Genomic DNA, 15,159 nt, shown 5'->3' on the forward strand with positions numbered 1-15,159 from the left:
GAGTTCAAAACATCACTAAAATACCCTGTGAGATCATTAATTGAGTGTCATTAACTTCGAACAATGAGATTCTCAGAGGCAAAACTGCTTGTAAATGGATACTGTCAGGGTACTGTTAGAATACAAACCTGCTCCCTAATTACATTTCAGTTGATTGAAGAAAAATTTAGAAATCAAAGGTGTTGGAGGGAATCAGGTCACACTGTCACAGTGGATGTCTGTTTCTTGTACTCTGCTGCGAATTTTGTGATGTTTGAAGGTTTGTAATTGTTTTAAAACACAACTGCTTTCACTGGGGTTTTAGAAATGAAAAGTTGTGAGAGATCAGTGCTGTGTCATCTGTCTACCTGCTTGGATCTCAGTTGCCTGAGGTGTAGTTCCTGAGCTGGGAAAACACATGTTAAAAACCTTAGGAATGGACTCAAGCCTCTCCTGGTGTATCCAGGACTCCCAGGTGAAAGTTTCAACAGATGGAAGTGGCAGCGTGGGGTGCCTGCAGCCTCTCCTCTGACACTCCTCTGAAGCACATTGGGACACTGCATCCAAGGGGATTTCCGGCTCTCTTGGCTGTTAAGCTGAAGCTCTTTTGGCTGGTTTTGCTGTGATCAAATCACTTGATGAGGACATTTGGACTCAGGAGGTGGAGATTTCTTCATGGGAGACTGAGCTGAGCTACTGGAGTGCATTGCAAGTCACCCATCAGATGGTTTTCAACTGCTTTGATATGATCTGTGTGTGATAGTGAGGGGAATATGAAAATCACCTGTTCTTCCAGCATGAAGAACATGAGCTGAGCTTCTGGCAGCAGCATTCCCTGGCTCCCTGTGTTGCTCAGCTTGGGCACTCTCTGTGCAGCACCAGCATTCTCACAAGCTGTCGCAGCCTGTACTGTGCCCTGTTGGGTCCAGTTCTCCCTTGGGATGTTCTCCTGCTCCTGCATCCCTGCAGAGCTGCAGCAGCTGTTGGAGAGGGGGCCAGGAGCACTGCTGTGCTCTTGGGTTGTGCTGCAGGTTCATGGTGACCCATCCACCTGTTGGGAAGCTGCTCCACATTTGCTGTAGGGGTTGGTGTGGTCTTACAGAACTGGCAGGAGCAGCAGCCAGATGGTGTCTCCAGTTGTTTGGGTTTTTTCCTTGTTGTTGTTTTGCTGCTTTAAAATCTGAAGACTGCTTTCAGTTAGGCAGCTGCTCTCAGTCGCAGTGCTGTTCAAAGTAATTGACTTTCCATTGACTTTGGAATTTGGAATAGTGTCTAAATATTGTTGTCAGCTTCATGCTGATTCCTCTCCACTGAGGTTGAAGTCGTTTCACTTCTGACCTCAAGCTGGACTTGTGTTTTGCTCCCATGGGAACTAAAAATAATAATTATTTTAAGAATAGGTTCTTAATCACTTCCTTCTTTTGATGTACTAGTCTTGTTTAGCATTTTCTAAGAATATAATTGAAAATATTTTAAACTATTTGTGTTTTAATTCCAGTTTTAATTAGCTCTTTGAAGATGCATGGAGTGTACCAGACTTGATTACAGTTCCTTTTAGGCTTTTTATAGAAAAGCATTTGCTCTTGTTATTCTGAGTGCAGATTATTAGAGTTTTGTTGCTTTGGCAAACTGTCGAGTCACACAGAGCTGTGAAGAGATGAACATTAAGTTGACAGATTTTTTAGTCAAAGGCATGTGGGCACTTTGTCAGTGCTGGTGATGCCTCAGCACGTTAATCTCCTGTCTCCAAACTGTTAATGTACAGAGGAGAAACAGGAAAAGATGTGCTTTAGTCTGGGTTTACAAGGGAAGATGAGGTGTGCAGTGATTCTGAGGCAGAGCTGGCTGTGCAGTGGACACTGAAGGTGTTGGGATAGTTTACAGTGATGGGAGAAATATTAAATGGATGGAGATCCACTCTCTGCCCTGACACAGGGGTTGGGTAACAGTGAGATGATAGAGTTGGAGATCTTTTCATTAACTGAAAGTCTTGAAATTTAGAAGTGGAGTTTTGGGAGATGTATTTCAAAGAGTGGCATATGGATACACTACTGAACAGAAATAATCCAGAAGGATTTTCTAAATGTCTGTGACCATGTAGAGTCTGATGGTACTGAGTGTCTTAAAGCCCAGTGACAGCACAAGTACATTAACAATGATTTTTCTATTCCTTGCTAATAGTTGACATGGTTTGCTCTCATTCCCAGTCAGTGAAGTTGTTTACTCCAGCAAGTCTGCTTGTCTTGGGGGTGCTCATGTTCTATTTTGTGTACCAAATTTGTTTATACTCTATTTTTTATCAAGCACTGGCGTCCCAAAGGCTTCAGCAGAGCCTTGTAGCACAGTCAGCCTGCACCCCAAAGGGGCAGCAGGGCATGGACAGGGCTCAAAACTTGGTCACTTACCTGTTCTCTTGCTGCTGGGATTTATCTTTTTAGTGCAGTTCATACCTGGCCTCTGCATCTGTTTCTTTGTGCATACAGGAACATTGCAGTTTATTTTTAAAGAGGACAAGGAGGGAAAAAAAATAAATTCACAGTCAGACAACAACTCATCTGCTGGTGCATTGCTACAACCTGTTGCCACAATTGACATTTTATATAGTAGTAAAATTGAAAGAGCAGAGCTGGTTTTCTTTACCTGTCTCTTGGCTGAAGCCTGGTATTTGCTCTTCTTTTACTGTCAGAGTTGTGGGAGTACCTGAGTGTGAGAGCAATTGTGGTGTCATCAAGGGAGGAAAGAAATGGTGAGCCAAATATGTGCAAAAATGTTAGTTTAATATCCTGGTATTGGCAGCTCTGGCATTCTGATAGCTTTTGTTTAGGCTGAGGACTTTTTATATGTTTATAGTATTGCAAGTTTTAATAAAAGGCTTCTTTAAAAAGAGCTGCTGTTGGGAGGTTTCCCAGACCAAACAGGAAAGTGGGAATCATCAGTTCTCCACCCTCAGGCTCTATGCATGGGCTTTGGTGAGCCAAGGGAAGTGCCTTGCACTTCTGTAGGATGTGCTTCCTATTTGCACAGCCATTTTAGAGCTTAAAAGTGAAATGAGCTTTTAAGGATAAATAATTCCTCTCTGAGTTCATTTGCACTGAATGTGTGAGGGGAATGGCCTGTGCCAGGGCACTGTCTGTGCTGGTACCTCTCCAGTGCCACTGCAGTTCATGGCAGTGACCATTCCTGACTGACCACAGGCTCAGGGGGTCTCTTCTGAGAGGGCAGAGTGTTTGTGGGTGCCATTGCTCCTGTCACTGCTTCATATCCATCACCCCTTGACCTGATGTAGTGTGTCAAGGTGAACCTGTTTCCTTTGTTGTTCTGTGGGTTGCAGTTGGTATTGCTGATCCAATTCCCTCATAGCAAGGTCGCACAAACAGCACAGGGGACATAAACTTGGAAGATGTGGGGCTAAAGCTCCCCCCAAAACACGAGAGAGAACCTGGGATAAGCACAGTTCCTACCCTTTAATTTCTGGCTTGAAATTTACTGTGTTGTAAGTATTTCCTACTTCCCCTGCCCTGTCAATAATATGGATGAGTGATTCATAAAGGTGTGTTTTAAGGGCTGGGTAGTTTGTGTTTATACAGTGCTTACTAGAGTCCCTGCTGATTCTTTCTTTTCCCTTCCAATTCCCTTCCACCTCCCAGGAGCATTCCTGCATAAGCCATTTCTTTTCCCATTCTTGCACTTTTTTGGACAAAAGTTACTCTTTTCTAGCCTGTTGGTGGTACTCCTTTGTGCCCAGCTCTGGTTACCAGCAGTGTAGAATTGGTGGGTTATGTTTTTCTTGAGCCAAAACTGGCATTTCATTCCTCCTTTCCAGTGTTACCAGCCTGGAAAATCAAATGGAACTTTATCTGACCAAATGTACAAAAGCCCCTTAATTTTAAATAATCTGATCCCAGCTGGTGGAAACTCATAGGTGGGGATTAGAAAAGGTGTGATGCTGGCAAAGAGGAAAGTGTGGGTGAAATGAATTTAATTCCTGATGATCTTCATGATACCAATTGTGACAGTTCTTAGTTCTTACGGAGGAGTCTTGAAGACTGGATTCATCTCTGGCTCCTGGCTCAGTGAGCCATGGACAGTGAAAGTTGGGACTGGCCAAGTGTGGCTTCTTGTTTCACCTCTTGACAGTTTGGCTGGTTTAGGGGGATGCTTTGTCTTGAAAGGAAGGAAGAGAGGAAAAACTGAAAGCAGAATGATTTGTTGTCTTTTTTGTTGCAGCGGAAGGTTGGTTTCACCAAAATGGAAAAATTTTAAGGGATTGAAACTTCAGTGGAGAGATAAAATCCGTCTCAATAACGCCATCTGGAGGGCCTGGTACATGCAGTGTAAGTACCGTGCTGGGGGCGGGTTTTTCTTGAGACATCAGGGAGAACAAGAGAATTGAAATTATTGTCCAGTGAAAAGCTGGGGAATCTGCTCAAGGTCTGATGTTTCAGTGGCAACACCTTTGGGTCAGGGCTTTCCTGCGTGTGCCCACACTGAGGACATGCTGAGTGCTCCAAGCACAGTCCGACATCTCCCCATTTCCTGTTGTTTATGGGGCAGGAATCCTGGCTAGGCTCCCTGTCACACCTTGCCACTGCAGTGACAGCTCTCTGCAGGCCCTGCTCATGCTCAGCACTCACATTTTCGCTGTTGTTTCAGACCTGGAGAAGCGCAAGAACCCCGTGTGCCACTTCGTGACCCCTCTGGACGGCTCCGTGGACGTCGATGAGCACCGGCGGCCGGAGGTGTGTGACACCCTGGGGACAGCCCAGTGAGCTCTGGAGCTTGTAACAGGATTTTCTGGTCTGCTGGAAACAAGGGCAGCACAGCCAAGCTGTGCTCTGTTTCTATTTAGAAGAACTACTAAAAGCAGAGTGAACCCAGTTTTGTTAGTTCGTCGCATTAAGGATGATCAAGGTCCAACCAGAAGGACATTTGTTATCTGTGTAACTCGTGTTAATGTTGTAGTTTAATGAATCATAAGTCATATTTGAATAGTTAAGATTTTGACAGCCACTGTTGTCTTCTTACTGGAAGTTGGTGGGAAATCAGAGTGATTATTTTCAGGACTGAATCTAAGTGACCCTGGGAGGGTTTTCTGTATTTTATGTAATTGGAGAGGTGTGGTTTGAAGAGAACAAGCAATTTCTTTTTCTGTGTTGAGGTAGTTTCACAGACAGATCAAATATGAGTTTCTGTTCTTTCATTTTTGTGCTCCTGTAAACATAAATGAAAACTAACATCTGCCCTCTGGCTCCTTGCAGAAAACCAGTGAGGCCCTTGATGTGGCAATATGTGGCTCTCTCTTTACTGCATAACTCTAGAATAATTTATAACTCAAAGGAGTTCCAGATGAGTTTGTGGAACTGTCTCAGGTTTTTGAAAGAACAGTGTTGATGTTTGTGTTGAAAGTGACCCTCGAACACAAAGTTAAGGCTTTCATTAGTCTGCTCTCCCCAACTTACACACTGCTCTCTGTAATACATTGAAGACCCATATTGTCTGATCCTTTTGTTGCCATCAGCGTGTGGCCTGCAAGGTCCTCCCTGAGCTGGACATCAGATTTCTATTGCTTTGTGTCATTCGTAGCAGCTTTTGCTTATGTGTGTGTCTGTGCATGGACCTTGTGAAATTCACAGGATATTGTGTGCTTTATACGTTATTTTTCAGTAAATTAATTTTAAAGGGGTTTTTTTTTTGCCATTTTTTAACACTTGGTTATGGTTGAGCTGCTGTGGGAGATGCTGACAGTGCAGTCAGACGTCATCTTGTGTTTGGTTTTTGTGGGAAAGATGAAGTTAGTACTGTCAGATTTGCTCTGATAGCTGAACTCTGGGACAGTGTGGGCTGCTGATACATGAGCTCAAACAGAATTAGCATGCTTTCTTTTGCATTTTTTATGCCTGAATATTTGCTTGGAAATGTGTTGAATATTCAGCCCTTATGTGATTCCGTGTAATTCATGGCATGTGTTTGTGTTCTCAGGCCATTGCAACAGAAGGGAAATACTGGAAACGAAGAATTGAAATAGTCATCAGGGAGTACCACAAGTGGAGAACATACTTCAAGAAAAGGGTCAGTTCGTTTACAGAGTGAAAGTAGTTTGTTTGAGCTTGATTGGTATGTTGTTGCTTTTTGAGTTATTTATTCTATCACTTTTTCTGGCATGCAAGAGTACTTAAAACAGATGATAAGCTGGTACAGACGTGCTCATCTGATTAGTTCCACTTAACTAGAAATTGTTGTGCTGGGACTGATTGTGCATGATTGGGTCTTAAAAGTTCTGCAAAATCAGGTCTTTGACTGGCACATACAAGACTTATTCTGACTTCACCATCTGTTCTGTTCTCTTCTGCAGTTACAGAAACACAAAGATGAAGATCTTTCAAGTTTGGTCAGGGTACGTAACACCACTGAGAACTGGCAGCATTTATTCTTGTAGAACTTGCAGTAGATAACAAAGTTGTAATGTGCAGTAGCTTGCTTTGATTAAAATCTAAAGACAAGCATCTTGCTTAAGCCTTAATTAAGGTTAGACACCTTAATGTTATGTACCTCAGAGAGCAATGTAAGATTTGTAGCTTGAATTGGAGGGAGGAAAGGTTGAATGTAAAGTGCTGTGATGGAAGAAATGGGAATCAGCATTTTATGCCCAGAGAGATCAATCTCTTTGAGGGCTGGCACATGATTTCAACTTGTTACTGAGTTGTAACTGGCACGGCTGCCTCGCTTGTGTAACTGGATCTGTGAAGATGTGGGAGCTGCATGTTGCAGATCTTCCTGCTGTGCCCACAGCTCAGGCAGATAATATGCCAGGATCCTATAAAAGGACAAAATGGTCAAAGGAACAGTGGTATCACCATTTAGTATGTCTCCTTAAACTATCAAACCTACTTTGGAGGTATAAACTGATGATCAGAAGCACTGTTCTGCTTTTTTTGCAAGGCAGTGCAGTTTAACTCAGCCTGTAGAGAGGGATGGGTAAGCCAAGTCACATTGTGTTGTATTTTTCATGGGCAAAAAGTGTCTTGTGCAAACTTGGAGTACAGTTACACTTCACTGTATCTGAGTTTCAGATACATCTGACAAGACAGGAGTTGTTTTTTGCATTCTTGCTAGTCATGTTATTTTTAATCTTTATTCAAACCAAGGGATCATTAAACTAGGTGCAAACATACTTGTGTAATCAATCAAACAAGGAAGTGTTATTTATCTTACATACTTCTAGTCACTATCTGGGTTTTGTGCAAAAACATTTGCTGGAGTGTTGTGGTATTTCAGTGAGCTGAAGCTGCTGGTGTATCAGAAACACCAGGGATGTTTCAGTCCATTTGATGGCTCCTCAAATGGAGGATCAGGATTTGTAACAGGATTTTAGAAATGTGAAAAATGAGGGCTGCTTTTATAGATCTGCGCCAGACTGCTTTGGCATTGCCTGACCTCTCTTCCTTTCCTTTGACAGGATGATGATGTGGTTCTCTGGCAAAAAAGAAGGTATGGCAGAGAAACCCCTGTCCCTATGGAGGAAGACAGCCTCTTGGATGCAGACATGCTCATGTCCGAGTTCACCGACACCCTGTTCTCCACACTCTCTTCGCATCAGCTGGTTTCCTGGCCAAATTCCAGGGACATAGGTACTTGTTGGCTGTAGCTATGTTGCTCTGAGAACCCCTACAAAAACTCGAGTTTGTTGCTTTGCTGATCTTGTAGTCTTGCCTAAGAAATCTATCTTATATTGCTGATACAGATAAAAACGGGTCAGGGAATGTAGCTGTCTTACGATTCTGTCTTAGCTTCTTATGTGCTGCTCCCAGCTTTGCTCCTTAATGTTGCTCTGAACAAATCTGTAATGTGCAGTATTTACTTTATCAGCGGTGAAGGCATTGTGATTTATCTCAAAGCATAACTCTGTGTGTATTTTTAAGGGAGTGTCTGTGTATTTTTGTTTGACTTTGTCCAGTAGAACCAGTGCAAGTTTCATCTGTACAAACAATCCCAAGAGCTGTTCAGCTCTGTCTGGAGGCTCTGACTATCTGATGGGGCAGCACGTGTCCACTGTGCTGCATGGATGTCTGAGCAACTCCAGAGCAGCCATGGTTTACATGAATTGTACTCAAGGCAAATGAAATGCCTGATGGTTTACTTTAAAATACTCTGCTGTGAGCCGTGATGGGTCAGGCTGTGCTTCCCAACAAGTAAAGTGTGTAGTGCAGCACGGGATAGATGGGAGGTTTGGGGGCAGGAGGCATCTGAGCTTGGCAGTCCCAGATGTCAATGAGAGCCTTCAGGTTTCACCTCTTCCATTTTAGTAATTGAAAGTTTCGTTCCCCAATGGCTTTGATATCTGGACTGTGCTGTAGCTCTGAAGAGAAGCAGATGCTCAGTTCCTTTCAGCTGCAGTTTTTCTGCAACATCTTGGCCAAGCCTGGGTGTGGAGTGTTTTATTCCTGCTGCGTGTGAGTGACGGGAAGCTAATCTAATCTGTCTGCTGAATTTTACAGGACACTTAGGAAATGCTGACATGATTCAACCAGGGCTTATTCCTCTCCAGCCAAATTTTGATTTTATGGATACTTTTGAGCCTTTCCAGGGTAAGAATCATATATGGAGTTCATTAATTTCTTAAATATTGCAATGATTTATGAACTAGGTTTTAACATCTAAGATTTTCCCATTTCACACTTCTCTAGTGATGAAGACTTTTAACGTTTTGTTTGTATTTGAATGTTTTATGGCACTGTAAAGAAATCCATATAACATTAAACTACTGCTGAAAACTTTGATGGTTATGGATCTTCATGGAAGTAAAGAGGCATATCTATTGGCTGGCTCTGCAAGCAGTCTGCATCAGATACTTGTACTTTGTGGGACTCACTGAGGATCAATTCTTGGCTGTCTGTGTGCAGATGAACCTTTAACAAGACTCATTTTTGCATTGTTCCAGTTTGCATTAAAGTTGAAGGAGTCAGCCCCAAAGTGATCAGTTCCTTTGGAAGACAGCAATTCGCTGTTCAGTCAACAGCAGTTGTATGAAGCAGAAGTCTCATTGTTTAATTATTTGCTAAATAATACTGATAGTCCTGTGAATTTTAGGATCAAGCAACGCTGTATCTTGAGAGTATGAAAAGTAGAAAATTAATAGGTGACTTTTCATGTTTCAGAATTATTCACGCCCAGCCGCTCCAGTAATTATTTCCCTTCCGTGTCTGCTGTCAGCTCAGCTACCACAGACAGCAGCAGCCACTCTTCCCAGGTAAGAGAGGTTTAAAACTGAAGGCTCTGACGTGAGCCATGTCCTCTTCAGGAGGAGTTCAGACATGTCTGAGTCAGTGATATTTCCTTGTCTCTCAGTCTCCTGTCCTGCCGTCGGGTTCGTTGCCCAGCACGCTTCCAGCAGGGAACATCAGTGACGGACTGATTCCTTCCTCAGTACCCGCTCCTGTCATTCCTGACGTTGTTGCTGACCAGTGTTCCAGCATTAGAAGCGAGGGATCTTTCATCCAGCCGCCAGACTTCCCTCCTGACTCGTCTCTCAGCGGGCCACAAACTTTCATGCCAGTGTTCCAGCCGCCGCTGCCAGTGCTGCAGCCCGCGGGTTCCCAGCAGCATTCCCCGCTGCCCGCGGTGCCGCTGAGCTCCAGCCTCAGCCCCGCTCCCGCTGCCTTCGCCGCTCCAGAAACCCCCAAATTCGGCCTCTGCGAATCCTCCGTCATTACTCACACGGCCTCTGCCACGCTGACCCACAACGCCCCTGCCACCACCTTCAGCCAGAGCCAGAGCCAGAGCCTGGTGGTGACCACGCAGCAGCCGGGGGCAGGAGTGCCTTGTAACCTGGCCTTCCAGACTGCTGTCGTGCAGGGGCAGCCCCGGCCCCAGCTGCAGTCCCAGCTGACGTTTGCACTCCCCAAACCTGTTCCTCTGGCCAGTGCTGGGACAAGGCCCAAACAGTCACAAAAAATAGTGCCTGCTCCGAAGCTTGAAACAGTGTCCTTAGTGGTAAAGAATGCCTTCATCACCCCAGGTGAGGATCACTGTGGGAGGGTGTTTTTGTTTTCTGAGTGGGACTAGCAGGAGGAAAAGACCTCCTTGCTTTTCTCGCTTTACATAATAAGTTAAAATAGAGCTTCTGAGTGTATCCACAGAACCCTTGAATCCACTGGCTGAATGCAGTGTCTGCACTGTTGAGTGGGATGCTCTGGACTGCTGTGAGGGTTGGAAGCAGTTTGGTTGAGTGTGGAAAGCTGACCTGCAGAAGGGGGTCTCTCTTTGTAACATCTGTGATGGGCTGTGTACCTGCATCACCTCTGTGCTCCTGCCCCATAGAAGCCCTGGATTTACATGTGGTGCTGTTGTGATTAACTGCCCCTCAGAGTATTCAGCCATAGTGGAGGAGGAGAGTCTCCTGAGGGAGCTGGAGATCTTTGTCTCAAGCACTCTAGAGACCCTTGAGATGCTTTAAGTCAGGAATGGGTTTCAGGTTGGGGTAGGAACACTTGAGACTTCCATTCTGGGTGGGATTTGGAGCTACTGGTGCTTCTCCAGGCGAATAATAACAAGATAAGGACCAAGAATTGTGCTTGAGGTGGTTCTTGTGGGTGAGCTCAAGGCTGGAACAGGACAGGCAGAATTCTTTCCTTGGGATTATTGCAGTCTGTTTTTAGACTCGTGCTGGCTGGGGGCCAAATTACTTCAGCCACTTGAAATGTGCAATAATAATTCACGAAAAAGCCTGCCTGGAGGAGTAATGTTAAACACTTTCCTAGGGAGTAGGTGTGTCTGCCAGGGCCTGATAGTGAGGTTACCCACCAAGAAGAAAAATCAGTGTTCAGTAGAAGAACAGACCCAAGATCTAATTCTGGGATCAGTTTGGTCCATGATTAATAGCACAAGGGTGTTACTGGCAGTGTTCCTATCTACAGTATGTTATAAACCAACAGTCCATGTACCTTCACCAGTTGAGACATGCTTTTCTCACCTAGTAAATATTGTAGGCACCTCATTTTCAGAAAGCCTTTGCTCCTGCTTTCCTCAGTGCTTCCTAGGTTGTTCTCACCCCATATATTACTTTCCCAGAGCTCCACCATTTACTTCCAGACCATCACAACCAGTGGCTTTGTTTCTCATCTAGATTAGTGGTGTGTGTTTGGGGATCATGGTGTTCCTAAACCATGGGGACATAAAACTCAGGGGACAAATCCAAGAATTTATATAAATACTAGAGCTTTATTTTTGGTAATAGAATAAACATCAGTACTTGTAATCGAGGCATTTAGGCCTGTCGTTTGTGTTCAGGACAAACAATTCATCTCCCGACTGTAAAACAAATTACATTATATCGTGTGTTAGAACTGCTGTGTAGTATAAGGACTCAAAAACCTCTACAGATTGTCTCATCGGGTGCGAGACTTCACTGCTGTCACCACTTCATGATAAATGTGCTGATTTTGAGAGGAAAGTCTGCAAAAGATGCATTTATAGGACAGAAACCTGAATCATATAAAGTGGCTCCTAAATACTGTTGCTGGTTGCTGCAGTTCCCCAAATGTGGAAGTCAGAAAGGTCAAGCCTGTGCAGCAGCATTAATGCACTGGTAAGAGTAGGCTCTTGAGGCTAATGGAGATGTCATAATTCCAGCTGAACATCAGTGAACAGTGGAAGGGTTGTGATTCCAGCTTTAGATGTGGCAATGCTCAAAGAATGAACTCCCTGTGTCAGTGGCAGAGCTCTCCTCCAGAAAGGCCCACGCAAGGGCTGGCACAAGGTTTGTGCAGTCCACAGGCCTCTCTTATGGAGGCTGTGCAGAAACTCCAGTTGTGTCAAAACACAATTGTCAGTCACAGGTGACACTGTCAGGGAGGGGACATTGGATGAATAACCCTGCACTGTCTCCCTGTCCTGCTGTGTGTGTCCTTCAGGGTCCTGATGCTGAACTGCAGAGGGGTGGCTGGGCAGGGGCTGTGCTGTGCTGACACTTCTCCTGCATCATGACTTTATTTGTACAAAGGAAAGCTCAACCAGTACAGCCAAGAGCGAAGCCAAATATGTTTGGTTCAGTTTTATCAAAACCCAGACAGAAGCTGTGTGTCTGTCGGATTCTTCCCTTAGTAACAGTTTAGGATGGTCAGTCATGTTCTGTCTGGACTGGGCAAGAGCCATGTCAGCATGAATGCCATGGTAGTAACTGCAGATCTGCCTTGGTTACGTGGAGATCTTCACAGATTCATGTGGAGACATTCGCTGCTATTCAGAATTACCTCTAGCTGCCTAAGCACTGCAGAACTCTTGGGTCTTTAGCATATTTTCTGTAATTTTGATGCTGATTCCCAATCACATTTGGTTGTCTTGTGGTTGTGTGTCATGTAAAGCAGCTGTAAAACCAGATGGTGGAAGAAGCTGGTAGGCCGAAGTGCTGAGGGAAAGGATTTAAGACATGTATGCAAGGAGGAGACATGAGGTATTGAGTCATTGACCCTTCCTGGGTCAGCAGAGCAAGCCTGAGATTCCAGAGTGTGCATGGAAGAGGAGAGCTCAGCATGGGCCCTCCTCCTGTCAAACCCAGCTCTGACACAAGGAAAACACTTTGCATCTCCCTGAATTGCTACATACCTCTGTAAATTCACCTTGAAACAGTGATGCTAAAAAAATCATAAATAGCTGGAGTGTTGAAATCCTTCGTACTGGATGAAGGGGATTGAGATTATTGGAAGACTGGTGGCATTTTATACTGCAGTGAAATAGTACCAGATAGATGCCCATTGACCCACGCCTCTGTTTAATGACAAATTATTTCATACAAAATAATCTCCTTTTTTTTTTTTTTTTTTTTTGTCTCATTAACTATTCTAACTGAATTGTGTTCTTCAGCTGCCTTTCAGGGACAGTCCAGAGCTGTGATTGTAACTCCAGCACCTTTAAAAAGAGAGGGGATTTTGACGCCAGCCACGTCTCAGTCTAATGTTGCAATTGCACCAGCTGGAATTGTCAGAGTAAGGAGAAGAAAAAAAAAATTACATATTTATTTTCTAGGCCTGTTATTTGCAAGTAGTGGGAGCCATAATGTGCTCAGGCGGGTAACGAGTCCACTAAATCATCTGTTAGCCAACGTATGCATTTGTGCATTCAGCATTATGTTTGCATGTTTTTAATGTAGCCGCTTTATGGGCTTGGAAGCAGTTTATAGCCTTGACAGGCTCTGTCTCACACAACAGTAAGATTCCAAGGAGGCCTGTATTCACAGTGCTGTGGATGGGGATGGTTGGTGCTTTCACTGTGCAGAAGGTGGAAGGGGCCCAGGGAGTTCACCTTTCCATTGCCATATTGGAAAACATGCCTTGGGTATGTGAGTGGGTTTCCCCAATATGTTGTGGGCAGGAAGATGGAGATAGATTTTAGTATATTATGCTGTTGATGTGTTGTAATTCTGCTTTAAGTTATGAAAGGATACTGGTCTCCTGCCAGAAGCCTGACTTTGGTGCCTGCCAATTCCTTATATATTAGCCCTTGTTTCATGTCATCAGATTGTTAATCATGTATTAATTTGCTACTTTTAGTGAAAGGCAAGGTAACAAATCTCTCTCTCTCTTTTTCTTTCTTAATCTCTCCCCTTGCTTTCTCCTTTCTCTCATCCCTTCTCTCCCTCTGCCCCTCCTGCTCTCTGTTTCTCTCTGTTTTTCTCTGTGCTGTTTCTGTGCTGTTCCCAGGCTCCCGGGGTGACGGAGTTCCGTAGTAACATTCTGGTTGGTCCAGCACAGCGAGCACCAAGTAGCCAACAAAGCCAGTCCACAGTCTCACATCTCTTCCCTCCTAGTGTAGTCCAGGATGTGTTGGTGAAAGGAGAGCACATCCCTTCCCACTGTAGCAGTTCACAAGTTCCCTCACCTACACCTAGTAAGTTAGAAAGCTGTAAGCATTCTCTCCCCTGCATGTGGAAATGTGTTTCTGTAGGGTAGGCAGGGTGTAAATGGGCCTTGAGGATCCCTAGATAATTTTTGAAGGAAAAGCTTTTCAGACCCTTCTACCCCACAGCTTCAGTTGCATGCAGTAGTTTGCAATTTTTGTCTTAAATGACTGTTCAGTGTCCCCACAAACTGTGATTTAGTGCTTCCTGTAAGTGGCTCCTTCCTAAAAGGATGTGCTGTTGTAGTCACCAAGAAATGAAAGGCGTCTGTGTAGGAAGTGCTGAATAGGTTTGTTGTTCAGTGTCATAGCTCTGATTTTGACTGGAGGATCTCAGACACAATCTTTGTAGGTAAGTGCAAAGACTCCTTTTGCATGTGCATTGATGGAGCATTCCCTGGGCTGGTTCTGGTGGTAAATGGCTTGTAAGTGTCACTATCATGTCCCAGGCCTTCAGAGACAAATGGGGGAGTCCAGCAGGAAGATGGAATCACAGCCTGTGCATCCAACATGCCTTTGCTGAAGTATGTGTGTGTGAAAGGACTATCACATCTTGCTATTCAGGATGTATCGTGTGACATGGTATCCTCAGCTTTCCCAGCAGTTTTGATGTTTTCTAGCATGTGGTTGCTGCATCAAACAGTGTAATTCGGTTGCTGACTGCATTTCAGTTCAATTCTGAATAGAAACTTCTCAGCAGTTTTGTTTGCTACAGAAAGTTGTTTGTTAATGTTTCTTGTATTTTTTCCTTTATGAAGGCCGGGACTGTCAGAATTCAGGCCAGGCTTCCCCCTGCACCTCTGAGCAGAGCCCCAGCCCACAGTCTCCTCAGAACAGCTGCTCAGGAAAACCTGCCACTGACCCTGCTATGGAGGCATTTAAGGTGTGTGTCCTTTCCTTTGGGGGAGTTTTTCTTCTTTGTCTTCATAGGTACTTTTCTGTCCTGATGTCTGAGCATGGACTAGAGAAAGTTGTGCTTCAGGACAGTAGTATATCTGTGTGTCAGGCTTAGCTTACTGCTGCATCCATGCTGCTCTGTAAAATTCAGAATGTCAGGTTCTGACCTACTCTGCTCCTCAGGGATGTGTCACCAGAGGGGCCAGTCTTGGCTGTACCTCTGCAGGTCCTTAAGGTAGTGACAGGAGTTCCTGCTGTGGCTCACAGGAGTGTTGTGACAGGTTTCAGTTTACTTGGTCAAAGGTTTCAGGCTTAGTGTTCTACACAGTGGCTTTCTGCCATTGTTCTGTTGGGGCTCTTCAGTCTGCAGGGCTCTGGCCATCGCTGGAGGGG

General features: G+C 44.5%; 1 protein-coding gene across 2 annotated transcripts in view; it reads left to right on the top strand.

The window, feature by feature from the left end:
• Positions 1-15,159, top strand: part of MLXIP (MLX interacting protein) — a 44,727-nt gene that overhangs the window by 19,073 nt on the left and 10,495 nt on the right. For both annotated transcript variants that reach the window (XM_083873849.1, XM_083873850.1), the window contains exons 2-12: positions 4,207-4,313; positions 4,633-4,718; positions 5,959-6,048; positions 6,332-6,373; positions 7,436-7,607; positions 8,475-8,564; positions 9,135-9,226; positions 9,325-9,994; positions 12,838-12,959; positions 13,674-13,860; positions 14,628-14,752. In XM_083873849.1, the coding sequence (XP_083729975.1) occupies positions 4,207-4,313; positions 4,633-4,718; positions 5,959-6,048; positions 6,332-6,373; positions 7,436-7,607; positions 8,475-8,564; positions 9,135-9,226; positions 9,325-9,994; positions 12,838-12,959; positions 13,674-13,860; positions 14,628-14,752 (1,783 nt within the window). The remainder of the gene's footprint in view (positions 1-4,206; positions 4,314-4,632; positions 4,719-5,958; positions 6,049-6,331; positions 6,374-7,435; positions 7,608-8,474; positions 8,565-9,134; positions 9,227-9,324; positions 9,995-12,837; positions 12,960-13,673; positions 13,861-14,627; positions 14,753-15,159) is intronic.

Source organism: Zosterops lateralis (assembly GCF_965231275.1).
Source record: "Zosterops lateralis genome assembly, chromosome: 17".
Lineage (NCBI taxonomy): Eukaryota > Metazoa > Chordata > Aves > Passeriformes > Zosteropidae > Zosterops > Zosterops lateralis.